Source organism: Molothrus aeneus, unplaced genomic scaffold, assembly GCF_037042795.1.
Source record: "Molothrus aeneus isolate 106 unplaced genomic scaffold, BPBGC_Maene_1.0 scaffold_35, whole genome shotgun sequence".
Taxonomy (NCBI): Eukaryota; Metazoa; Chordata; class Aves; order Passeriformes; family Icteridae; genus Molothrus; species Molothrus aeneus.
In genome coordinates, this window is record NW_027099016.1 from 450449 (window position 1) to 476247 (window position 25799).

At 50.9% G+C, this 25799-nt stretch overlaps 2 protein-coding genes and 1 pseudogene across 2 annotated transcripts in view; 2 read left to right on the top strand and 1 right to left on the bottom strand.

Moving 5' to 3' along the window:
* The window catches only part of LOC136570645 (zinc finger protein 135-like), a 174440-nt gene that overhangs the window by 118620 nt on the left and 30021 nt on the right, over nucleotides 1-25799 (bottom strand). The window lies entirely within an intron of this gene.
* LOC136570621 (uncharacterized) overlaps nucleotides 1-25799 on the top strand; it is an 86780-nt gene that overhangs the window by 8427 nt on the left and 52554 nt on the right. The window contains 3 exon segments of the mRNA XM_066571070.1: nucleotides 327-464; nucleotides 3393-3536; nucleotides 3611-3689. Of these exon segments, the coding sequence (XP_066427167.1) occupies nucleotides 327-464; nucleotides 3393-3536; nucleotides 3611-3689 (361 nt within the window).
* LOC136570541 (zinc finger protein 135-like) lies at nucleotides 3956-12594 on the top strand (annotated as a pseudogene).

Below are 25799 nucleotides of genomic sequence, written 5' to 3' on the forward strand. Positions count from 1 at the left end.
CAGGCAGACCACACTGAATTTGGAAAATGGCCTGTAAAGCTGGTGTCCATATTTGGAGAAGCAAAATGGGCTATTTCTGATGGAGGTTCCTACTAACAAAGCCAGCCAATGAAACTGGCTCTCAAGGCGAGATCATTTGGATGTTGCAGTGGCTGTGGCAGCCGCAGGGTTTGGGTTTTTTGCTTGGCATAGCAAAATGAGCTCTGAGCAGCATCTCTGGCAGGGAGGAAAGTGCCCCTGGAGCTGGGGCTGAGGCCCCGGGGTGGATGTGAGCCCGTGTGGGTGTGAAGGAAGCTGGCAGAGCTCTGAGTTTGCTTTCCCTGCAGGCTCGCGCTCTGATCCGGCAGAACGGGACCCCGCAGCTGCAGGAGCCCCGGCGCCTGTCGGCTCTGCTGCGGGACTTCCTCGAGTGCAGCCTGGAGCCGGACGAGGAGCGGCGCTGGGCTGCCCAGGAGCTGCTGCAGGTGAGAGCCAAGGGCTGCAGGGGAAGCAGCAGCGCCAGGGAGGGGTTTTCTTGTGGGGCCCCCTCCGATAGTCTCCAGTCTCGCTGCGTTCCACGCGCAGAGCGAGCAGAATCCTCGCCTGCTGTGGCCTGGCAGGCTCCTTTCGAGCTCATCTGGACCTGGTGCCCCACAGCGAGCAGGGACATCTTCAAGCAGCTCAGGGGGCTCAGAGCCCTGCCTCACCTGAGCTTGGATGTTTCCAGGCAGGAGGCACCTCCCACATCTCTGGGCACCTCCTGTCAGTGTTTCCCCACTCTCCTGGTTAAAAAATTCTTCCTTAGATCTAAACTGAGCCTGCTTCCCTCGATTTTCAAACCATTTCCCTTTGTCCTGTTGCAACAGAGCCTGTGAGGAACTTGACTCTGGAAAGTAACAGTTCATTTCTTTATTTTTTATCCTTTGGACAGCACCCGTTTTTATCATCAGCCAAGCCTCTCTCCAGCCTGACCCCTCTGATCGCTGCAGCAAAGCAACTGAGGGAGCAGCAGAGCAGATGAAGCACTTGAGGACAGCTTCTTCTTACAGTAGTTAGGACAACTAGTTAGTTATGGTAGTTAGCATTGCTAGTTAGTCATGGTAGTTAGCACTGGTAGTTAGTTATGGTAGTTAGAGCAGCCTATTTGTTATGAAAGTTTTATGAATAAAAACTCTCTTAAACCTCAACTCCCTTGACGTGTCCCTTCCCTCTCTCGCCGTGACTCAGCTGCCCGGAGCAATGTGAGGGGAGAGCGGGCCCAGCCTGGCCCAGAGCTGAGCCCCAGCAGAGCCCTGGCAGAGCCCAGAGCAGCCTCGGCACCTGCAGAGTCAGCCTGGAAGGAGGCGCTTGGAGCCTTCTCGGCTGCACCCGGCTCTTGGTTACAAACTGTGTGTGCTGGAAAATGCCACCGGCTCTGCAGGAGGGCAGAAGGGGCCTGGGGAAGGCCCAGGTGCTCCATGCAAGGGAAAAACCTGCCCTGGGTTTGTTATAAATAACTAGGTAGTGCTGGCTTTTGCTATTATGTATTGACTTCTGCAAAATATTCTTAATCACAACGAGTTTGATATAGTAGAGTTTGTAATCACTTTTCACTGCTTTTGCTATAGTATAATTTGTCAGCTCTTTGTGGCCAATGCCTGGCCCATGTGTAGCTCATATCCTCAGAACATCATTTATGGATGATATTTTATTTAGTGGACAGTGTGAAAAACATACATTATAGTTTTGGCTTTTGCAAAATATTAAAGTGGATGCTATGGGTGGTGCATTATAATGTTAACTTTTGCAGAAATAGCCGTAATTGTGAAATAATAACTAATGCTTTTATTTTTCTGACTAACTGACAATACTGAGAATGACTCAGAGATATTTGTGAAATAGCTAATGTTGGTTTAAAGTACTTGTGGAAGTAGCTAAAACCGTCTGCATGGTCAGATAACATTTAAGGAAGGGATGTGATGAGGACCCCTGCCACTGACCCTTCCACTGTCAATAACTGTCACCTGCTGAAACCACAGAACAGGGGCCCTTGTGAGGCAGTGACACACAACCCTCAAAACAGCAATCCACGATTCCTGCACATGCTCTAAAAAGGCGAGTTGGGGGTCAAATCAACCTAAAGAATTCCTGGAACATGTAAATGTGTTCAAAGAAATGTTTGAATATGTATAATCATTATGAATACGTATTTGAACAATACAATGGAAAAAGTAGACAAGAGGAGTTGCTGTGGTTAACCGGTGTGCCTCTGGCCATTGCCAACACCCAGCACTGTTACTGATTTGTCCCTTATTATTCCTTATTAAACTTTTAAAAATTCTAAAGAGTGAGGCTCATTTCTCACAAAACCCAAGGTGCTCACCCCTTGTTGCTCTCCTAAACCAGATTTGTCAATCCTAAATTTTGTCTGAGCGGCGGAGGAGGAGGCTGCAAGGAAAAGAAGGATGTACTGGTGTGGAGGCCCAGGACTCTACCATCAGAGTCTCAATTCCAGAGCTATGGAGGACTGGTCCCCAAAGAGAAGAATAGATTTCAAGGTTATGGTGAGAAGCTTGCTTCTCCCACAGATCTTTGCTGGCACATGCTGATTTATGGAAAGTTCTGTTACCCCATTGGCCCATTGGCCTAATTACCCAAGTTCACCCCCTCTTACCCATCTCTGGTTAGTCCCTAGAATGTTCTCCCTCTCTGTCCCTCCATTGGCCGCAGTTTACTGCATTCCTCTGCCCCTGTTTCCCTATTAGCTGTCCTGACCCTTAACCCCTCCTTTGCCCCATTTTCCCCCATATCCATTGGACCCTGACCCTCAGCTCCACCCTCATTACCCCATATAAAAACCCCCTGTGCCCTCGGCTTGCACCCTGTCTTTGTCCCTGGACCCTGTTCAGCTCTGTCCCCTGTTCCTGTACCAATAAACCCAGTTTGCTGAGATCATACCCAGACCCATCCTGCCGACTTTGTCAGCTTTATAAAGCAGCCGTGAGCTCCGGGCTCCTGAGTGCCGGACGCTCCAAGGGCCTCGGCAGCACCAGGACGCTCCAGACTGGGACAGCCAGGCAGGGCAGGAGGAATCACTGCCCCTTTCCCCTCCCTGCTGCTCCATCTCCCAGCCCAGCATCGCTGCAGGACAGCCTCACTGCCAACGCCATCCTGCCAGGGATGGACTGGGGGGATCTCCTTCCCCTTCCCTCTGGCATGGAGGCAAATCCCATCTTCTCCTTGTCCACCCTCCTTCCTCTCCTCATTCTGTCCTTCATCCATCCACGTTCCTTTTCCATCTCCTTCCTCCCTTGTTCCTTCTTCCTTCCTCTCCTCCTGCCTTTTCCCTTCTCCCTGTCTCTTCCTCTCCTTGTCTTCCTCCCCCAGGCACTGAGCTGTGGACAGAGACCAGGGAGAACAAAGCCCTGCCACAGAACCTCGTGGAAGAGGCCATTTGGAACGGCTCCACAGGGCAGGAATCCAACGGGGGGGAAAAGCCCCAGAGACCGCACACGAGGAGGGGCTGCAAACCCAGCCTGGGGAGCTGTGAGGAGGCAAAAGCTTCCCTGTGCCAGGAAGGGTGTGGGGAATGTGAGAAGAGCTTCAGGCAGAACTCAAGCTATTCCTGGTGCCTCCAAAGACGGTGGTGCCCGATGCAGAGATCCCCCTCCAGATCCATGGGGTAGCAGAGATCCCCCTGCAGATCCATGGGGATGCAGAGATCCCCCTGCAGCCCCCGGAGCAGCCACGCTGGAGCACGGGGATGCCTGAGAGGAGGCTGTGACCCCGTGACCAGAGGGGCCCCGCTGGAGCAGCCTGTCCTGGCAGGACTGACCCCGGGGCACAGTGACCCACGCTGCAGCACTTGGAGGGGGGCTGTGCCCCGTGGGATGGACTCAGCTTGGAGAAGTTCCTGGAGAAGTCTCCGGTGGGAGAGAGCCCAGGGTGCAGCAGGGGAACGACTCCTGTCCCTGAGCAGAGGGAGAAGCCCCGGGGCATGAAGTGAGCACGGCCCCTTTCCCTGTCTCCGGCACTGCCGGGGTAGGAGGTGCAGCTGGAAGGAGGGAGCCGTGGGGGAAGGCTGGATTTAAGGCTCTTCACTTACTCCTCATTATCCTGCTCTGAATTTTTGGAGTTCTCTGTCAGAAATCTCTCCCCTCGCCCACTCATCCACAGGGGTTTGGGGCGGTTTTCCCTATTTGAGGGAAATCAAAGCGATGCACTGATGCTCCTAATTAGGGGTAGGAGAAGTGAGGCTTCTGGCTTCCCGCTGAGCCGGAGCCACCGGAGCCGCAGTGCCGGGAAAGCCGTGGCGGGAGGTGCGGAGAAGTTTGTTTGTGTTTTCAGCTCAATCCCGCTCGGGCCCGGGCCCGGGCCCGTTCCATGGCTGTTCCCCATCTCCGGCTCTGCCCTCACGCAGCCCGGGGGCCCCTGAGAGCGCGGGGCGAGGCTGTGCCGTGTGCAGAGCCCGCCCCTGGCTGCGATTGGGCGACGGTGCCGTCAGTCGTAGTTCTGGCGCGCTGATTGGTGGGATCGGGGCGGGGCAGGGCCCCGGTGGCGGCCTGAGGGCGGCCGTGGCTCGGCAGCGGCGCCATTGCCGGGGTGTGTGTGCGGGCCCGAGAGCGGCGGCAGCGGCCGGAGCGCGGTGAGGCGGCGGCGGCGGCGGCGGCGGCGGCGGCGGCGGCGGCGGCGGCGGCGGCGGCGGCGGCGGCGGCGGCGGAGGCGGAGCTGGGAGGCGGCCGCAGCGCAGGTGGGAGCCGCGCTGGGTTGTGCGGGGGCTCGGGGCTCGCTGCGGGCCTCGGGGGCGGCAGGGGGCTCAGGCGGGTTCGTTGTGCCGTGTCCGGCGCGTGTTGCCGCTGGCGTGAGGGCGCTGCGGGAGCGGCTGCCCGCAGTCTCCTTGCGGCCGCTGCCTCGGCAGGAGCCGCTGCCGGAGCAGCGCTGGCTCGGCCCGGTTGCTGTGGCTGGGACAGAGGCGGCTGCCCCGTGCCCGGGGCTGTGCGGGGAAATTGACGTGGCCGGAGGTTTCTGTGCCCCGAGTAGACAGAGGAGTCCTGTACAAGTGACTTTATTGCTGAGCAGAGGGAGAGGCCGTGGCGCATTTGCCGTGCGCTCTCTGCCATTGTAGTTCGCAGCCTCCTTTTTATCCTCATTTTCCCGGCCTCATCTCCCTCTCCCTTTGCCCACTGGCTGCGGTACTTGGACGGTTCAGACTTCCCGATCCGCCAACTGCATGTCCTCGTTAATGTGCACTCCCACTCTTTTAGAACAGCCGATATTCCTGGCTCTGTTAAGTCTTTGTTCTTTTCCTCGAAGTTCACGAATTTAGAGGAATTTTGAGCAGCAGTCCGTGTCAGTTTGTTCTATTGTCTGAAACTGATGGTTTTTCCCGTTACTTCCTTCTCTACAAGTCCCTGGCCCTATCTCCACGCAGATTGACTCAATGACTGGTTTTTTTCGTACTGAGTCTTGTTTGGTTTTGGAATTATTCTCAGTGCCCTCATTCCCTGTCCTTCTGTAGCCGTTTCTGGATCAGGAGGCCTGGTTGCCACCTGCATCCCCTCGCTCACCTGCTGAATGAGCTGCATCCACAACATTCTCCATTTGCTGTTTCGTTTTGCAGCTTCACCCGTTTCTGTTGCAGGGTCAGATATCCTCACCATGGGCTCTGCTTTTAGCTGTGCAAATTCCATCTGTGCAAGCGGGCAGAGCTTGGGCTGAGGGGCAGAGGGAATCAGCCCAATTCCTGCCCCGGGTAGGAATACCCAGGTACATTGTCCAGGCTTTGCCCCAGCAGTGTTAATTTGCATTTCTAAAGCTCCTCTCGTGGCTGCCTGGAATAAAGCTTCTCTTCCGGAGCAGCTATGTAGCCCCCCCACAGAACCTGCCTTTTTAGTTGTTGTTTTTGGTTTTGTTTGTTTTTTATTTATTTGTTTGGTTGGTTGGTTTTTTGTTTTGTTATGGTTTTAGGTAGGGGGATGTTTTTTGTTTGTTTTTTAAACAATATTTAAACAAACTATTAACTGTTTCTGAGTTAAATGGTCACCTTTAAAGTAGTTCTAGGTGAACGTTGAAAAACCCATAACAAAACTTGATTCTCACACTTCTGTCCCAAACCTACCTAACCATATAAAGTAGGATTATTTTGAAAAACGATTCTCCTGTTGTATTCTTGTCACTGAAACTGCGGGGAAAACAAAAACCCTCCAACAATATCTTTAGTGTTAGAGAGTCAAGGCATTACTTGGTTTTGGCAAAGATATGCAGCACACATCATTCCATCCACACATAGCCCGAGTGTGCAGAGAAGATCATTCCATGACACGTGAGATTTATTAGTTTTTTCCTAAACTTTATGTAGTCTGAACCAATCTAAATCCATTGGTTTAATGTTCATTGCTTCCAAGTGGTGTAGTTTTTAGTATTTGGTTTCCTATTAGATCCGGATTCCTTCCCCTTTGGAGTTAATTAGGTCCACACTCCTGGATTTCCTTCTCAGCCTTTTCCAGACCAGGTGTCTCCAGCTGTGCCGGGGGCAGTGTCTGGGGTAGCTGTTGGTTGCTGTTTGCTGCTGGGCGTTGATGTTTCGTTGCTGGTCGTTATCTCTGTGGGTGTCTTTTGGGCTATTCCCAGTCTGTGGAGATGTTGAACTCATCTCTGTTGAGTGGTGTAACATCCTTTAAATAAAACCTTTAAAATTCCTTTCCCCAAGCCAAAGACAAACCAAGCCTGAGTAGCGAAAGAAGATTTAAAAGAAACAAAATGGGTACATTTTGCAGCAATGCAATCCCAGGCAGCCCAGAGTGTGGGTGTGAGTGAGCCCCAGAGTGGAATTGTGCCGTGGTGCTCCCCAGCAGCTGTGGCAGTGCAGGCCCAGCCAGCGCTGAAGCTGCAGCAGTGGCAGCAAGGCTTGGCCGCAGTGGCTGGAGGTGCCAGAGGAGGGTGGCCAGGATTTCCCAGGGTTTGAGCAGAGGATCTGTGGGCAGGCCCAGGGGCTTGGCCCGCTGTGGAGCCCTGGCTGCTGCTGCGTTGCCTTCAGGGCAGGCTCAGGGGCGGCTCCCATGGTCCTGCTGCAGGCGGGAAGTGCAAATCTCCGGGGCTTCAGAGCCCCTGAGGCCAGGCTGAGGGGTCCCCCCGTGTTCAGCTGTGCTGGCGGCTGTTTCTGGCCTCAGGGACACTTGGCATGGGCCCCTTGGCCACCAGTGGTGCTGCTTTGCACTCCTTAGGCAGGAGCCGATGTCCTGGCTGGGTGTTGGCAACAGCAAAGTCCCAGGGCAGGCTCTGTGCCAGCCCAGCTTCCTGTGGGAGAGATTTCACAAGAGACAGGATTCTGGCCACGGTCTGCCTTAAATGTACATCCCTTATCTCCACCCTGCACAAGGTGGAGAATTACCAGGGTAAGGAATTCCAGACATCAATTCCAGGGGAGGTAATTGAATATCTGCTGTGAGTCTGTCTCTTCTTCTTGCCATAGCCAATGGCAAAAGCCATGCCCATGGCATCTTGGTTTCTGTCACCAGCTTCCATAGGTGTTTCTTTCTTTCCCTATTTATTCTTTCTACTGACCTGAGCTCAGGGGGTGCCAGGGGTTATGGAGGTTCCATTGTATTCTTAAAGCTGCCATAACCCCCTAAAGGATCTTTCCTGTAAAATGAGTTCCTCTATCTGCGTCTATTGTTTCCACAATCCCTAATCTTGCATTTGTTTTAGAAATAATCTAATAAGTGATGAAGTGCTTGCTGAAGCAGTCAGAATTGCTTTTGCCCCCTGTTAGGTGCCATGGCTTCAATCAGCAGAAGATATTGAAGCCTTCCTGCTCAGGGCATTTCAGTGCCAGGCTCTTACAAGCACCCACAGCTCCTTGGGTTGAGCCGAGCATGGGGTGGTGACCTGCGCTTTGTCTGATTCCCCTTCCTTCCCTCCCCTGGAACAGGCTGTTGCTTTTAGACACCACTTGTCCTGGTTGCTTCAGAGTACTTTGGAGAGGCTCCATATCTAATTTTCCCCTTTTCTCTGGTGCTGCCCACACCTCAGGGTTCACTTCAGCATGGGTCTTGCCAGACGTCTGACTCAGTGGTACAACAGAACTGGCCTCTATATCACCTTTTATGAAATAATTTGTGTTCCCAGTTTAGCAATCAAATCCCTTCCCAGTAAATCATCATAAAAATTAGGAGCAAATAAAAATTCATGCATTTCAAATCCATCTCCAAAATTTGCTAACAGAGGTTGAATCAAATCACTCCTCTTTTCCACTTATCCCCTCACTAATCAAACATATTTCTAGCATTTTCCCCCCATAGGTCTAAGATTCAGAGTGCATTGAGAGGCCCCTGTGTCCATCAGGAGAGGCCTCCTCTCAATGCCAACCCACCCTGAATGTTCTCAAGGGCTCCAGTGTGGAGGGTCCCTGGTGTGATGGGAGCTGTGACAGCCCTGCCAATCCATGTCCATCAAGGGGTGGACTTGCTGGTCCTGAGGGTGCTGCTGTCTGTGCTTGCAGTGTCCTTGTGCCCTGCAGCTGGAGCCCTGATTCCTTGCCAGGGGCTGTTTGGGTGGGCTGTCCCCTGCCGAGGAGGGCAATGCCTCTGCCGGGTGCTTGTGGCCGAGCCCGTGCCCTGGGTGCTGGGGCCCCCTTGGGCCCTGGGGTTGATCCCTCAGGGGCTGTAGGAACTCTGCCCTGGCCTTTGCCTTCAGCTTGGCCTTTTGCTACTCCCTTCTTGCATTCACCTGCTGGGCCTTTGTGCCCAAGTGCTGCAGGGCCTTCTTCTGCCCCTCCTGCAGCCCCCCTCAGTGCCTGTGGGTGCTCATCCTCTTGACAGCTCCTGAGCTTTCTGCAAAATAATTTGTTTTCCAGCGACCCAAACAATGTCTCGATCCTTCCATGTATAATGCACATTTCCCAGGTGTTCCTTGCTCCTCGTCCCTGTGCTCAGGGTGCCCTCCCCAGCCCGTATCCCAAAGCCGCTCCCTGTCCTGCCGCAGTGTCCAAAGGCGCCCCCCCGGCGGGCAGGGCCGGCAGCTCCACGGGGCCGGGCAGCGGCCGGGGCGTCCCGCAGCCTCCTGGGGGCCGGGGGCCACTGCCGGCCCTGCCCGGGGCTGGTGGGGTCAGGCAGCGCCCGGCGCTGAGCCCCGGCTGCCCCACAGCCCCGGCCCGGCCCCGCAGCTCCCCCCAGGCCCCCAGCCCGTGCTCCCGGTCCCGCACCTCTGCGCCCGGTGCTGCCGCTGCCCCCCACAGAGAAACCCCCTGAAACCCTGACCTCCTTGTTTTCCTCTCCTGGAAACCGGGGATGCAAAAGATCAGCCGGCAAATGTTGAGGATAAGACCCTGCTGAAAAACATCTAAATTCTGAGTATTTTTCTCTTCCTCCTCCTTTCTATTATACTTTTTCATTGATTCCTGCTGCTGCCTCTTGTCTTAACCATATTCTTGCACACTCCCCTTCACCCAGTCTCTTCCCAGCACACCAATGCCATCCATCCCCTGTTGTCCAAATCCCTTCTCCACTTCCCTTATTGCCCCCCTGGCTGTCCATGCCCTTAATTACCTCTGAGGGAGTGTGCAATCTACCTCAACCTTCTCCCAAGGGACCCTTCAGAGATATTTTGGGATCATCATGCCTTTGGCACAGGACCCCTTCCTGGCTTTCCCTTTTCTACCCTCTACCCTTTTTTCCATCATCCCTTTTCCTTCCCACATAGATTCCTCCTGCTGCTTCCTACCTTAACCATATTGCTGCACACTCCCCTTCACCCAATCCCTTCCCAACACACCAACATTATCCATGCCCTGTTCTCCAAATGTGAGGGGAATTTGGGGAGGTGGGAGTGGGGCAGCGCCAAGGCCGGGCCCCCCCGCGCTGTCCTGGCGGGAGCGGCTGCAGTGGGGACTGAGTGCGGGTGGGAGCGGCCGAGAGCCCAGCGCTGCCCCAGCCCGACCTGCCCCAGCTCCATCCCTGCCCCTGCTGTGGGATGCTGTGGGTTTGGGGGCAAGAGGGAGCCGGCAGCGGGTGCTGGGCCTGGGGCAGGAGGAGAAGGGAAGGAGAAGCAGGGTTGAAGAACAAAATGGTGAAACGCTGCACGTGGGAGGAGAAGGTGGGATTGTGCAGGAGAAGGAGGAATAGCAGGAGGAAGAGGAGTGTGAGGAAGAGTGGGGATGCAGGAACAGGAAGAGGAAGCAGCACAAGGTTCCACCTCTCCCTGTGTCTGCAGCTTCTGATCCCAGCCCCAGGAGCGTTGCCCCCCCCCCCCCCCAATGCAGCAGGTGACAGGGGATTGGGATCCACGATTTTCCTGGGAGTGAATCTTGGTGTTTCTGAGCTTTCTTGGGCTAATTGTTGGTGCTTTGTTTTTTGTGGGGGCTGAATCTTTTTATTTGGAGGGGGCTTTTGCTGAATCTTGATGTTTGGAAAGTTTTTGATCTGTGTCTTGATGTTAGGAGGACTTTTGTGCTGAATCGTGGTGTTTTGGAGGTTCTTAGAGACACAAGATGCCCAATGACTTAATGAGATGAACTTGGGCAAGGAGGAACTCCCAGTCCAAGGCACTCTCATCTTGTTTTTTTCCCCAAACCAGGATTTTTCATTCCTAGGACATGTCTGGATGGAGGAGGAGGAAAAGCCCTGGAGATTCCGCACGAGGAGGGGCTGCAAACCCAGCCCAGGGAGCTGTGGGAAGGAAAGAGCCCCCCTGAGCCAGGAAGCGGCCGGAGATCCAGCCAGAGCTTGGAGCTGGTGGAGAAGCCTCATGGCAGAGAGAAGCCCCACAAGTGCTTGGAATGTGGGAAGAAGTTCAGCCGGAGATTGCACCTGATCCAGCACCAGGTGATCCACTGGGGAGCAGCCCTATGAGTGTGAGGAATGTGGGAAGCGTTTTAGCTGGAGCTCCAGCCTGAGGCAGCATCAGGTGATCCACACTGGGGAGAGGCCCTTTGAGTGTGAGGAGTGTGGGAAGAGCTTCAGCCACAGCTCCATCCTGATCCAACACCAGAGGATCCACACTGGGGAAAAGCCCTTTGAGTGTGGGGAATGTGGGAAGAGCTTCAGGCAGAGGGGCCAGCTGATGCAACACAAGATGATCCACACTGGAGACCGGCCTTATGAGTGTGGGGAATGTGGGATGAGCTTCTGCCAGAAGGGGAGCCTGATGCAACACCAGAGGATCCACACTGGGGGAAAGCCCTGTGAGTTTGTGGATTGTGGGAAGTGCTTCAGCCAGAGCTCTGGCCTGAGGAAACATGAGAGGATCCACACTGGGGAAAAACCCTATGAGTGTGGGGAGTGTGGGAAGAGCTTCAGCATCAAGTGCCAGCTGACGGAACACCAGAAGATCCACACTGGGGAAAAGCCCTACAAGTGTGGGGAATGTGGGAGGAGCTTCAGAGGAAGCTCGGCATTGATTCGGCACCAGGTCATCCACACGGGGGAATGGCCCTACACCTGCTTGGAATGTGGGAAGAGCTATGGGTGGCACTTTGACCTGAGAAACCACCAGCGCACCCACACTGGGGAGAAGCCCTACAAGTGTCCCCAATGTGGGAAGAGGTTTCACAGGAGCTCTGATCTTCTCAAACATGAGCGGAGTCACACTGAGGAGAGGCCCTTCCGCTGCCCCGACTGTGGGAAGGGCTTCAAACAAAACTCCAAACTCATCATCCACCAGCGCATCCACACTGGGGAGAGGCCCTACGAGTGTCCTGAGTGTGGGAAGAGCTTCTCACAGAGCTCAGTCTTGACCTGAGATTAGTGGAGGCGCCATTAAGGGAAGCCCTTGTGAGTGCCCCAAATGTGGGAAGAGCTTTGTGCGCTGCTCCAGCTCCATCCTCCATGAGAGGATCCACGTGGGATGATCCCCAGTGACCCCCGTTGGGGAGAGCCCTGATGATCCGTGGTCCTGGTGATGAAAGTTGAAAGGCATCTGGCTGGGAGGCTCCATATCTTTCTGGTTCCCTGAGAGTACCTAGATAAACCCAGCAGCAGGAACCTCCATCGGGACGCAGGCCAACAATGGGAATTCCTTGGGAAGAGCAGATTTGTTGACTTTCAACCCCATAAAATCTTTTGCATTCAACCCTGCTGACATCAGGGAGTACTGAATGGTCTTGGAAGTATATTCTGGGTTGACTATATGATGCTTGTATCCCCAGTCATCTGTTCTGTTTATGCTGAATAATAAGTTTTGTACCTTCAAGACTTGTCCTGAGAGTGAAGGGGGAGAGAAGAAGTGCGGAGTTTGTTTTCAGAAACTGCACTCGCTCTTCCACATTCCTGCTCTGGGACTGTGTTGTCTGCGGATGGACAGACAGCGGGACAGAGCTCTCCTTTGCTTTTAGTTAGTTTTAGCTAGCTGAACCAAACAAGTTCCCTGAACTGTGGAGTTTTTCCCCTTTTCTTTGGACCTGTTTAAACCTGCTGTGGCCTGAACACCAGAAGAGCACGGGCAGCTCACACCTGTGCCCCACCGGGCCGGGCCTGGGCCGCGGCATTTCCAGCACCAGAGGGACTGATAAGGGACTGAGTGAGCTGAGCTACAGCCCACAGAGGGACTTGGTGAGTTTGTCTCTCTTTTAGAGCAGCAAGAGGTTTTATTGTTTAATATTGTTTAGGTTTTATTGTGTAATAAACAGTTTTTTCCACTTTTCTCCAAGGAGGTATTTTATTTTTCCTGAACCAGCTGGGGGAGAGGCTGATTGAATATGCTTTCTAGAGAAACTCCTTTGGAGGTTCTCTCCCAGATTTGCCCTGAACCAGGACAAGGTCTTTTCCAACTTCAGGGATTCCATGATTTTGATTTCCTATTGCCCAAGAGTGTCTTCTGCAGCCAAATGGTGAAAAACTGGGCAAAAGACCAAGATTTTAGAGACAGTGGGATAGAAATTCCATCAAAAATGTTCTTTCCTTCTACCTAAGCAGTGGATCCTCAGCTGGTATGGACAAGGAAAACCTTTTCTTTTGCCTTGATTTTGTTTCCATTTCTCTTTATCCCTTTAAAATACCCAATATTGAGGTAAAAATAGACATTGAACTAAGATGTGGGTGTGGTCATGGTAGGACACATGGATACATGGAGAGTGACATGGGGACACATGGATATGAAGAGGGATGGGGCCATTTGTGGGGACACAGGGGGACACAGGCATGGATGGAGATGTGGGGGACAATGACAGGGATGGAAACATGGTGGGGAGACAGCCGTGGGTGAGGACATGGTGGGACATGGCCAGTGACATGTGGGGACATGGCCATGGCTGGTGCCATGGGGGGAACTTGCAGGGGATGTGGGGGATGCTGGGTTTGAGGGAGTTGAGGGTTCCTGGGAGGGATTTGGGGCTTGCTGAGGCCTTTGGGGACCCCAGGCCAAGTGGCTCTGGCTGTGCTGGGAGACCCTGGGGGAGGTTCTGGGGCAGCTGCTCAAGGACCCCCTGAACTGGAGCCCCAGCCGGGCATTGGGCTCCTGGAAGGGAATGAACATCCTCGTCCCCAGGAAGAAAATCCCAGCACCCCCAGGGTGTCAGAGGCACTTGAGAGGCCACAGCAGGGAAGGGAAAGCCAGACAGAGCTGTCACACTTTTAAGCTAAACCCCAAAAGTCCCAAAACTGAGGGATTCCTCCCAGGAAAAAGCAGCCAAGAGCTGCCAGAATTGAGGGAAAGGGGGGATGTGACCCCCCAGACTGAGCCAGAGGGGCCTGGAGCCCCCAAAACCAAGCACAGGGGTGAGGGTTGGGGCTGGAGGCACAATAGGGAAGGGGTGGAAGAGCAGGGGAAAAGAGGATTCAGAGCACGGGAGGGCTGGCACCCACAAATTGAGGGTGGGTCTTTGGGTTGGGGGAATGATGGGTATGGAGAGGGAAAGGTAGGGATGGAACAGAAAAAGAGCAATTTCATGGGGATCCCATTGTGTCCCCATCATTCAATTCCTGGAGTGATTCCCTGGGACTCTGGGGGGAAAAGGATCCACACTGAGTGGGTCCCCAAGCCCCCTGCCCATCCCTGGGGGGCTCATGGGGGGTTCCCTCCACCCAAATGCCACTGGTGCTGCAGCCATGGGGAGAGGTGGGATTTGGAGTGGATCTGGAAGGAGGAGCAATAGGAAGAGGTGGGAGAGGAGGAGGAGGAACAGGAGGAGGAACAGGAGGAGCCCCAGCAGAACCACACCCATTTCCCCACCTGCCCGCTGAGTCTGCAGCTCCCCTGGCCATGACAGCATCTATCCCCCCAGATCCCTCAGGTGAGCAGGGAGGGGGAGCTTGCCCCAAATCCATTGGGGTGGTTTTTTGTTTTTAGAGGAGGGGATGTTTGGATCTTGCAGGGCTCCGAAGTTGAGATGCAGATGTCTCTTTGGAGAATTGTGGAGGGTTCCTGTGGCAAACTGTCTGTACTGGCTGGGGCAGTGGTACCAGCTGGGGGGGACATTGGTGTTGGGACTCTGATTGGCATCAGAGTGGGGAGAGCAGCAAAGACCAATCCTGGAGTTGAGGGATCCTGTCAGCCTGGAGGGGTGGGGGAGGCTGGAGATGAGCAGGGTCTGGGCCCATCCAACTGTGAACAGGGCGGTTACTTCTGGAGCTGGACTTGGGAAGCAGGACCAAGGGCCTCACCTGTTGTTTTTCCCCCAAGCCAGGATTTGTCAATCCCAATCTTTGTCTGGATGGAGCTGGAGGAGGCTGCAAGGAAAAGGAAGATGGCATAAGAGACTGAGGCTGGTGAGGAGGAAGTCACTGCCCCTTTCCCCCTCTCCTCTTCTCCATGTCTCAGCCCAGCATTGCCCTTGGCTGCAGGACAATCCCACTGCTGACACCATCCTGCCAGGGATGAACTGGTGGGATCCCTTTCCCTTCCCTCTAGCATGGAGGCAAATCCCATCCTGTCCTTGTCCACAGCTCCTTCCCCTTCTCATTCTGTCCTTCTTCCTTCCTCATTCCTTCCTCTCCTTTTCTTTTCTTACTGCAGGCACTGAGCTGCATATGGAGACCAGGGAGAACAAATCCCTGTGGTATTCATATTTCTTTGAATAGAGACATAATTCTTTCTCACAGGATTTTTCCTGGGAAGCTGTGGAAAGGCTGAGAAAGCTCAGAGAGGAAGAAAACAATTCTTATCTCACTTGTTGCTCCTGTTGTTTGGCACATGTGGAATGTGTTATGGAGATTGTTTACCAAGAGTGATTTGTTAATTGGACACTGGTGATGGTTGTTTGGACTGATTGACCAATTAGGTCAAAGCTGGGTCGTGACTGTCTGTAAAGGGTCAGAGGTTTTTCTTTAGTATGTAATTTAGTATAGATTTAGTATAGCAATAGTCTAATGTAGTATAATATAGTATAGAATAAAGCATCTGTTCAGCATTTGAAATCATGGAGTCAGAGCACATCATTCCTTGGATGGGTGAGACAAAGTAGAAATTTAACAGGATAGAAATACATTTTTGGATTTAGGTGAAATGTGCTGTTCTGAGCCTGTAACTTGTTTATCTGTGCTTAAGACTCCCTGTTCTCGCAAAAGAGAAAAAAAAAAACAAAGAAAAAATCTTGTGCTCGCAGAATGGCCTCGACCAAGAGAAGGAATTCAAACTCCTGAGATAAGCAGAGGTGTCTTTGTCGGGGGCAAAGGCTGAGGCTGACCAGAGAGCTCTCTGCGCAAAGCGCAAGGACTGATAAAAACTAATTGCAACTTGCAATGTGAAATCAGTAAAATGAATATGAATGACACTATATGCATGTGTATAAGCAAGGGGGAATTCTCAGGAGTGCGCATGTCCTTTAGGGAGAACAGCGATTTTCACATGCACCTAGCACTGTAATAAACATACTGGCTTAATGACTTTCTACAAAGTTGTGGAGTATCTCTTTTTTTTCCACTAATCATTTTGGCGAGCCAGCCAGGAGATTGTCTGTCCTCTCAGGGGCGGAAGGGAGGACGGACTCCTGGGTGCACCCTGGGATTTTCCTGGAGGAGCTCTGCTCCATCTCGGCTTGCCTCCTGGAGATACAGACAACGATCTGCTGGTGTGTGGATACACGGTATGTCTGTCAAAGGGCCCGGGGGAGACAGGGCTGCTGATAAGTCACTCAGAGATGTCTGAGTGCACAGCCTCGTCCCTGTGCTTGCAGGCAGACATCGACCAGGAGCATGGTTGGCGGCAGAGGTTCCCGATTGATAGCGTGACTGGGAACGAGCTCATTGTTCAATAGAGCGGCCGCTAGCGACTCTGGGGTGAGCTGAGTGAACCTGAACTTTGTGTGCTTGTGGTGTCTGGACATTGTATGGTTAATGCAGTGTGTGGTTAATGTTAGTGTGTTTGTAATCGTGTGAGTGCGTGGTGTATAAAAGAGACTGAGCGAGCAAGCGAGTGTACCCACAGCGTGCAGGGGCAGTTCTACCCCTGTCTGAAGCGTCCAGGTGAGGCCCGGAGCACCGGCTGGGGCAGGCTGTGGGGGCAGGGAACACCCCACGGAGTAGTGGAACAAGTGGAGAAAACGTGGGTGAGGACATTCATTTATTGTGTTTAAAGGTGGTGATGTGTGATTTGTGTAGATTGTGCACATTTTAACTGTGGCTAGATGAACTCAGGGGATTCCTCTGCCGCAGTAGTTTGGACTTGGTCCCTGGAATTTTACTGTGGGCTGTTATTTTGATTGTGTCCAGAGTGTGTGAGGACCAGAAGAAGCTGATAAGCTGATGTGGGTAGATGCTGAAGTGTTGTATGTTGGGTTGTGTCAAGAAAAGTGGGCACTTCTAAGAGATACCCCTTTCCCAGTGAGTTTGTGTGGTTCTTCCCCCACATTGTGGTAATTTGATTCTTGGTATTGTAGGCTTGTGAAGATTTTAGGATTTTGTTTGCAAAAAGTGTAGCATTTTACATGGAAAAACTGCAGTATGGTGATTTATATTTAACTGTGGTAAAACAAATTAAAGGAATTCCAGGAATTCCCCTCCCACAGCAACCTAAGCCCTGACTCTTGTGAATTTGAGATGTGGGGGGTGTGTGTCTGTGTCTGTGTTTTTGGGCTTATCAGAGTTTTTGCTGTAATAGGCACAGCTTTTTGCAAGCCAGCCAAGTGAGTGTCAGTAGAAACAATGCTTGAATTAGATTGTGCGGGAAGAGAACTGGAAAAGAATGAGATTTTGTAAAGCAGAGTTTGAGTGGAAGAGACCAAGACAGGCACTCTATAATTTATGTTATTCTAAGGAAACAAAGGCTACTCAGAGAGCTCTAAGGAATTTAGTAGCAACCGGTCACGAGAAGCAAAGTAACAGGGTGTTTGAATTATTAGAAAAGAGAGTTTCAAGTAATGTAAGAAACCTAGCAGAAATAATTAAAGCTGAGTGCGCTCAGCCTATTTTATACCCCAAGACTTTGAATTAAGGCAAAGAGATGGGATGGGGTAGAAAGATGGGAACTAAGATGGACATTTTAGTAGACACGGGGGCAGCAAACTCAGTGTTAAATAAAGCCTTGATGCCTATAACAGATGATTATGTTATGGTAAGGGGGCAACTGGCCAATCTGAAAAATCATATTTTGCAAACCATCAAAATATTCTTAGTTTTTTGTATTTGCCCAACTCTTCAAAGGCCCTGTTGAGTAGGGACTTGTTGGAGCAGCTGGAAGCAAAGATCGCATTTAAAGATGGGGAGATTATTTTAGGGGTAAAGGATCAAGAAGATGTAGATACACTGAGCTTAATTTTAACAATTAGTGAAACTGAAATTGAAAATAAGGATGAAATTAACAAGAAAATAATGGATCCAGTGTTTCCTGGGGTATGGGCCTCTAACATAGCAGGGAGGGCAGAGAATGCACCTTCTGTGCAAGTTAAGGAAAACAACCAGCTAGGGTCAGGCAGTACACCTTGTGGCAAACCCATACACCCTACTAACATGTTTGGCACCTGAGCTAACCTAGTTTGCTGTTTTAGATCTGAAAGATGCCTTCTTTAGCCTCCCTATCCATTAAGCCAACCAGAAAATTTTTGCATTCAAATGAGAAAACCCTAAAAGCAGGCGCAAAACCCAGCTCACATAGATTGTGTTGCCTCAAGGCCTTCAAGGCTTCAAAATTCCCTTACTCTGGAGAACAACTTACAAAAGACCTAGAGTCCTGGGAAGCTCCACAAGAAGAAGGAAGGCTATTGCAGTACGTGGATGATCTCCTGATAGCCACTCAGATGAGGGAAGCATGTGTGGCCTGGACAGTGAGCCTTTTGAATTTCCTGGGGCTCCAAGGGTACAGAGTATCAAAAAAAAAAGGCACAGGTAGTGAAACAGAAAGTAATCTACCTGGGGTATGAGGTCAATGCTGGGCAAAGGACTCTGTAGTCACTAACCTTGTGAACCCAGCTTCTTTTCTCAGTGGGATCAAGGAGAAGCAGTACACCACGATTGATTGCCTGGAGACCATTGAAGCTACTTACTCCAGATGCCCAGACTTGAAGGACACTCCTTTGGATGGTGCAGAGACCTGGTTCACTGATGGGAGTAGCCACGTTGCCAGTGGAAAGCGACACGCTGGATATGCAGTCACTACCTGCAGAGAGGGCCTGGACAGCAGTGGCAAATTGACTTTTCAGAACTCCCAAGGAAAGGGGGGTACTGGTATTTATTGGTATTGACAGATACATTTCCAGGATGGCCAGAAGGGTTCCCCACCAGAACTGTCAAGGCTTGAGAGGTGACCAGGGTATTATTACAAGAAATAATACCACACTTCAGAGTTCCAGCCACAATATCCTTGGATAGAGGATCACATTTCATTTCCAGAATAGTGCAACAGATGAGTAGCCACCTGGGCATAGATTGGGAACTTCACACTCCATACTGCCCCAATTGAGCAGCCAAGAAAATGAATCATCTGATAAAGCAGCAAATTTTAAGACTGGGACAGGAAGTTAGTCTGTCTTGGCCCCAAGCTCTTCCACTGGCACTGTTGCGAATTCAGACTAAACCTAGAGCTAAAGAAAGGCTGAGTCCCTTTGAAATACTTTATGGAACACAAAAGGAAATGTCCACCCACATTGGGGAGGTAGCATTGGCCACCTACATGGTGGCTTTAACTAAACAGCTCAGAGTAAATGAAAAACATGTGGCTGGAACTCAGAGCAGGGAGCTAGATGGACCAGTACACAACATACAGCCTGGGGATTATGTATACGTTAAGTCTCTTACAGAAAACACTTTGAAACCACAGTGGGAAGGACCATTCCAGGTGCTTCTCACCATCTTCACTGCAATCAAGATTAAGAAGCAGAATGCCCAGATCCACCACACTCGAATGAAGCAGGCCTCAGGAGCCCCTTGGAAATTGACACCAAGAGACAATGAACTGAGACTGAAATTTACTTGGGCAAAATGAGTGTATTGCACTGGGGGGGGGGGGTGTAGTTTGTAATTTTATTTATAGAATAGTTTTGTATATAATTGTAATTGAAGTCTTGGAGTACCTCTGTCCAAGACAATGCTGAATGACCTTGGTGCCAGGTTTTAATCAGTATACTGGATCTATGAGAAAGCTGGCCACTGCAGCAGGTGGCCTAGCAAAATTGAAGCAGCCTTTACAGTCATCTCTATTGGCATTAGGAAATAGCCAGTGGCAGATTTCAAAAGTCAAAAGTACTGCCAAAGTGGGAAAAGGCCGGGGACCAAGACCACAAGCTAATAGTAGAAGTGCTTAGTATGGTTCAAGATAATGTATCTTTAGCTTTCAGTTGTATACAAGCACAGTTATGGATGCAGGCAACAGCAGCTCTGCTCATATGGGAAGGGGGTGAAGGTGATTTTCCAGCTGAAATTCAGAAGATTGTCTGGGATAATGTGATTGATTCTGAAAGGAAGTTTCAGTCCTGGTGGTCTATGGTAAATTTCACCTATGATCCTGCTTCTAATGTGGCCACTGCCTTTGTGCTTACCATATGTAATGCCACTGTTTACGTTATCCACCCCATCATTGCACTAGGATTAAATAATGGAAAATGGTTCTCTACCCTTCAGAACATAGGGTGTGGGCATGAAAGGTGAATGAAAGGTGGCAAACAGTAAACTTAGAATCTTGTATTACTAGGGAACAACTAGGAAGCAATACTATTAATGCTCAAGATGTGTGTCTTGACACTGAACCAAGTTTTTGCCACTTTGAGATTCAACCAGAAAACCAGGCTTGTATATACTGGTAAAGATTGTGTATGCTTGAGAAATGTCCTTATCAAATGTACAGGGTAAAGCATTAAGGCACGCTAATTGTCGTAGGGATTTGCATTAAATAAAAGAATTTACTTCTTCCTTTTAGGAAAGGGGGGAATGAGACAGAGTGGAAATTTTCCAGAGTAGAAATCCATTTTGATTTAGGTGAAATGTACATCTTTGAATTAAGACTGTAGCTTGCAAACATAGCTGTTTAGTCTGACTGCCTATTCTCGCAAAGAGCCTATACTCAGAGAAACTGCTTCAGCTGAAGGACAAGACATAAGGGGGGGTCCCTTGAACTCTGAAACATGGAGAGGCTGCTACGGGGAAAAAGGGCAGGATGACCCAGGAATTCTTTCTGATAAAGAAAAAATAGTGGCAAATGTCACGCAAAATCAATAGAATTAATATGTATGAACCTGTGACTGTGGTCACAAGGGTTTTCAGGATGAAGAAGAGACGAGAATGTTGACTCCATGATCAGAAGGCTTGATTTATTATTTTATGATATATGTTACATTAAGACTATACTAAAAAGCAACAGAAAGGAAAGGTTTCTTGAGAAGCTAGCTAAGCTAAGAATAGAAAAGAATGAATAACAAAGATCTGTGTCTCAGACAGAGCAAGAGCCAGCTCTGCCATGAGTGGTCAAGAAATCCAAACACCCACAGGAGACCAATCACCTGTTGCATTCCACAGCAGCAGATAACCATTGTTTACTTTGGTTACTGAAACTGCAGCTTCTCACAAGGAAAAATCCTAAGAAAGGATTTTTCATCAAAGATGTCTGCGACATGTCACCTTTTTTTATTTAGTTAAATTAAAAGGAAAAAGTGTTTGTAATTTTCTCTGCTGTACTCACGCCAAAGAAAAGACAAACACTTGACAGGTTATCTGTTGCAAATCAAACTCCACTCAAGTGCTCCTGTGGAATGCACTGGGAATTTCTTCACCTGTAGAACATAAAATTCTATCATATTACTAAAACAATTCTATAATATAAGAAAATGCAAAAACAATGCAAAGAAAATTCAAGTCCAAGCAGCTGAGTTTCAGGAAAAGTCCATGGCTTGAAGATGTTCCTCTTTGCCATATCTGAAAGTTTCTTTTGGTCCTGAAACAGGCTTGCTACAGAAAAAGTCCATCAATAGTTATCAAAAGTACATTGACAGTCTTCAAAGAATTTTGAGAAAATTTCTGAAATGTCTTGCCACAGCCCTTTATTGAACAACTTGGGCTGAAGCCAATTCCTGGCTCCTCAATGCCTCTGAGCTGCTGCTGCCAGCTCTTTCACCCTTTTTTATTCAATTTAATTTTTTTTCTTTTTTTTTTTTTTTTTTTTTTTGGTCAGAAAGAGCAGCAGCAGCAGAGGAGCAAGAGAGAGGAGCAAGAGAGAGGCCCTTGGGGGCCCTGGCCCATGTGGAAGGATCAGGAACCCCAGACCTGGCCCACAGAAAGGTGGCCCTGGACCAGAAGGGGGAAGCAAAGCCCCCAAACCCAACAGGAGGCCGGGAGGTGGCCCCGGCCCAAGCAACCAAGCCAGACAGCCCAGGCCCAGCCCCCGAGGCAGGCTCTGCATTGGCACAGACCCGCACCCTGCTGCCAGTACAATGGCAGAAGGGGTGACCAAACGCTTCCTTTCCCCAAAATCACCGAGGCATGCCGGCAATGGGAAGACAGAAACTGTCCCAAGAAACTTCGTCTCGGGTCTGGGGATGTCCTTTCCCCACAGCAGACAAGCGATGCTCGCTTCCTGCTGTGCCCTCTGCCTCTGCAATGCAAATGCACCAGGTGTTCCTCCCATCTGCCTCATGGCACCACCTCCACCCCCTCTGGGCTGGGGACCAGGGGCAGAACTTTCGGGACCCAGCTCCCCCTCGCCACTGGGGCGCGCGAGGGGCGGCAGAGAGATTCACATCCCCCAGGGGGAAACCCCGGACCAAACGCCCCCAACCCGCCAAAAATGCTGATCTTGAAAACAGGCAGCCGGGCTGCGCCCACAGCCAGCTGTCGGGCCATGCCTCCTCCACGGAAGGACAGGCTGACGCCCTCTTCCCCTGTCCCAGCTCCCCCCGTAGAGGCAGCCCCGGGACAACCCGAAAAACTCGGGGAAGAAGTCACGCTGGATGCAGGAGGCGCCGCTGCAGCTGCCGCCGGCTCCAGGGCAGCCTCTAACGCAGACATGGAGGACGGAGTCCCCACAGGCGCGGGCAGCGGGGCCGCCTGGGGAGGCGGCGGGGGCGGCACGGGGTCGGCAGCTTCTTCTGCGCCGGACATCAGCCGCAGAGGCGCAGTCACAGAAGGCGGCGGGACGGTCAGGGGGAGCGGTGGATCGCTGTTGCCCAGCAACATCGGCGCAGCCGCGGGAAGCGGTGTCTCTGAGGCCTCAGATGCAGGCAGGGAAGCCGGCGGAACCGCGGCCGGAGCGCCCACAGGCTCTGCTGGAGGGACAGCGGCGGGAGGGGCCGCGCGGGAAGCGCCCGCACCCGCGGGGTGGGCTGGGGCGGCGCTCGCGGCGCTGGCTGGGGTGGCATCGCCCACTCCCATCCCCCCTGAGAGCAACGGGAGGGGGGAACAAACGGCTCCGTCTGAGCATGCTCCGAAGACGCGGTAAAAAAAACTTCGGCTGCGGGCGAAACTTCGCCCCCCCACTGTGGTTCAGGGGGGCTGGAAAGCAGCAGAGCGTCCCTCTCCAAAGGGTCTTCCCTCGGAATTGGGGGGAACGGAGCTTTCCCCTTGCAGTTAGCAATCCAGGGAAAAACAGCTGCTCTCCGTTTCAAGACTAGAAAGAGCTTCAAAAAGGTTGGATAAATCGAGGGGCATCCGAACCCACGGTATAAAAAGAATTGGATAATGGAGCCCATACACTCCCAGACGAACATATCGAGGGCATATAGCACATTCGTAAAAAACCCAAAGAGCTTTGCCCATCGAAAAAACTCATAGAGATGTGCCTCCAACAGGAGAATTCTGTCCTCTTCACCCCATTTTTGCCAGAGGGCAATAAGTTTCTCCTCTGAGGGGGAGAATGGAACCTCATCCTCTAGGGGAGGAGTCCTCCAGATGAGCAGCCACAAACTGCGAATGGCCTCATCTTTAGGAGGGGAAAAACCAACAGTACCTTGTGACAGTGTCCAGGACTCTCTGGCTATCTGCATGGTTCTGCTGAGCTTTCCGAACATCTTCCTGGAGGCTTTTCAGAAGGTTCTCTTTGTGGTCAGCCTTGCTGTGAACTCTGTCCAAATTTGGATCTTCAGTTCTTCAGCTCCTGGCTAGAATCCACTTCTGTGGTCACTTGTGAAGCTACCATCAATGCCACACATTCAGGGTTTACCCAGTGCAGCAATGCTCCTCTGGTGGTCTCACCAAGTGATGATTGTCCTCCTCAGTCGAGGATCACCCATTGTGACTGTGGTCACAAGGGTTTTCAGGATGAAGAAGAGACGAGAATGTTGACTCCATGATCAGAAGGCTTGATTTATTATTTTATGATATATGTTACATTAAGACTATACTAAAAAGCAACAGAAAGGAAAGGTTTCTTGAGAAGCTAGCTAAGCTAAGAATAGAAAAGAATGAATAACAAAGATCTGTGTCTCAGACAGAGCAAGAGCCAGCTCTGCCATGAGTGGTCAAGAAATCCAAACACCCACAGGAGACCAATCATGGGTCTACCTGTTGCATTCCACAGCAGCAGATAACCATTGTTTACTTTGGTTACTGAAACTGCAGCTTCTCACAAGGAAAAATCCTAAGAAAGGATTTTTCATCAAAGATGTCTGCGACATGAACCTATTGTGAAATTGCATGCATGTGTATTTGAGAGTGAGATAAAAAAGGATCTGGAGTTCCCAGAGGTACACATGTCATTTTAGGAGAACGATTCCCACATGCATCCAGTGCTGTAATAAACACACCGGCTTTACAACTTTCACAAAAGTTGTGGAGTTTGTTTGCTTCCGCAAATCAGACAGACATGCTGGAACTCCAGTACGAGCTGGAGTCCAAGGCAGCAAAGGGGTACGCCACCATTGACATTGCTAAGGTGCTTTTCTCCATTCCTCTGGCAGCAGAATGCAGGCCTCAGTTTGCTTTCACCTGGAGGGGTGTGTGGCACACCTGGAACCGACTGCCCCAGGGGTGGAAGCACAGCCCCATCATCTGCTATAGACTGATCCAGAGTGCACTGGAAAAGGGTAAAGCTGCAGAACACCTGCAGTATATTGGTGACATCATTGTGTGTGGGAACATGGCAATGGAAGTATTTGAGAAAGGAGAGAGGATCATCCAGATTCTGCTGGAAGCCAGTTTTGCCACCAAGAAAAGCAAAGTCAAGGGATCTGCCCGAGAGATCCAGTTCCTAGGAGTAAAGTGGCAAGATGGATGGCGTCAGATTCCCACTGAGGTCATCAACAAGATCACAGCAATGTCTTCACCAACCAGCAAGAAGGAAACACAAGCTTTCCTAGGTGCTGTAGGCTTTTGGAGAATGCACATTCCCGAGTACAGTCAGACTGTGAGCCCTCTCTACCTGGTCACCCGCAAGAAGAACGATTTCCCCTGGGGCCTTGAGCAACAACAAGCCTTTGCACAGATCAAGCAGAAGATCACTCATGCAGTAGCCCTTGGCCCAGTCAGGACAGGACCAGAGGTGCAGAACGTGCTCTGCTCTGCATCTGGGAGCGATGGTTTCTCCTGGAGCCTTTGGCAGAAGATGCCTGGGGAGACTCGAGGCTGACCACTGGGATTTTGGAGTCAAAGCTACAGAGGGTCTGAAGCCAACTACACTCCCACAGAGAAAGAAATCTTGGCTGTCTATGAAGGAGTCCAAGCCACCTCAGAAGTGATTGACATGGAAGCACAACTTCTCCTGGCACCCAGACTACCAGTCCTGGGGTGGAAAGGTTAAAAGGAAAGGTTCCCTCTACCCGCCATGCCACCAGTGCTACATGGAGTAAATGGATTGCTCTCATCACACAGCACACCCATACTGGAAACCCGAATCGCCGTGGGATTTTGGAGATAATTACAAACTGGCTGAAAGGTGAGAACTTTGGTCTCATTGATGAAGAGGAACAAGAACCAGTGACATGTGCTGAAGAAGCTCCACCATACAACCATCTACCAGCAGAGGAAACATGCTAACGCTCTTTTCACTGACAGTTCCTTTCGCATCATAGGTGTGAAAAATACATATTATATGTATTGGCTTTTCACAAATATTAAACTGAATACTATATGTGTTATGTTAGAATGTTATGTTGTGTTAATTATTATTAATATTTTGATAGTATGGTGAATGTAGTTTTGTGGTTAAAATGTAGTTTTTGTAGTTAAAATAGAGACTATGTATGTGGGATAATTTTTAAGGAGAGGAAGTGGGTACTCGCACATACTATTTATATAACAATTTGTCACAGACGTCTTTTATGAAAAATCCTTTCCTTAGGATTTTTCCTCCTGAGAAGCTGAGAGGCCTCAGGAACAAAATGTAAACAATGGTTATCTGCTGCTGTGGAATGCAACAGGTGGGTCTTTGATTGGCCTATGTTAGTTGTTTCTAACTAATGGCCAATCACAGTCAGCTGGCTCAGACTTTCTGTCAGAGCCACAAGCCTTTGTTATCATTCTTTCTTTTTCTATTCTTAGCTAGCCTTCTGATGAAAT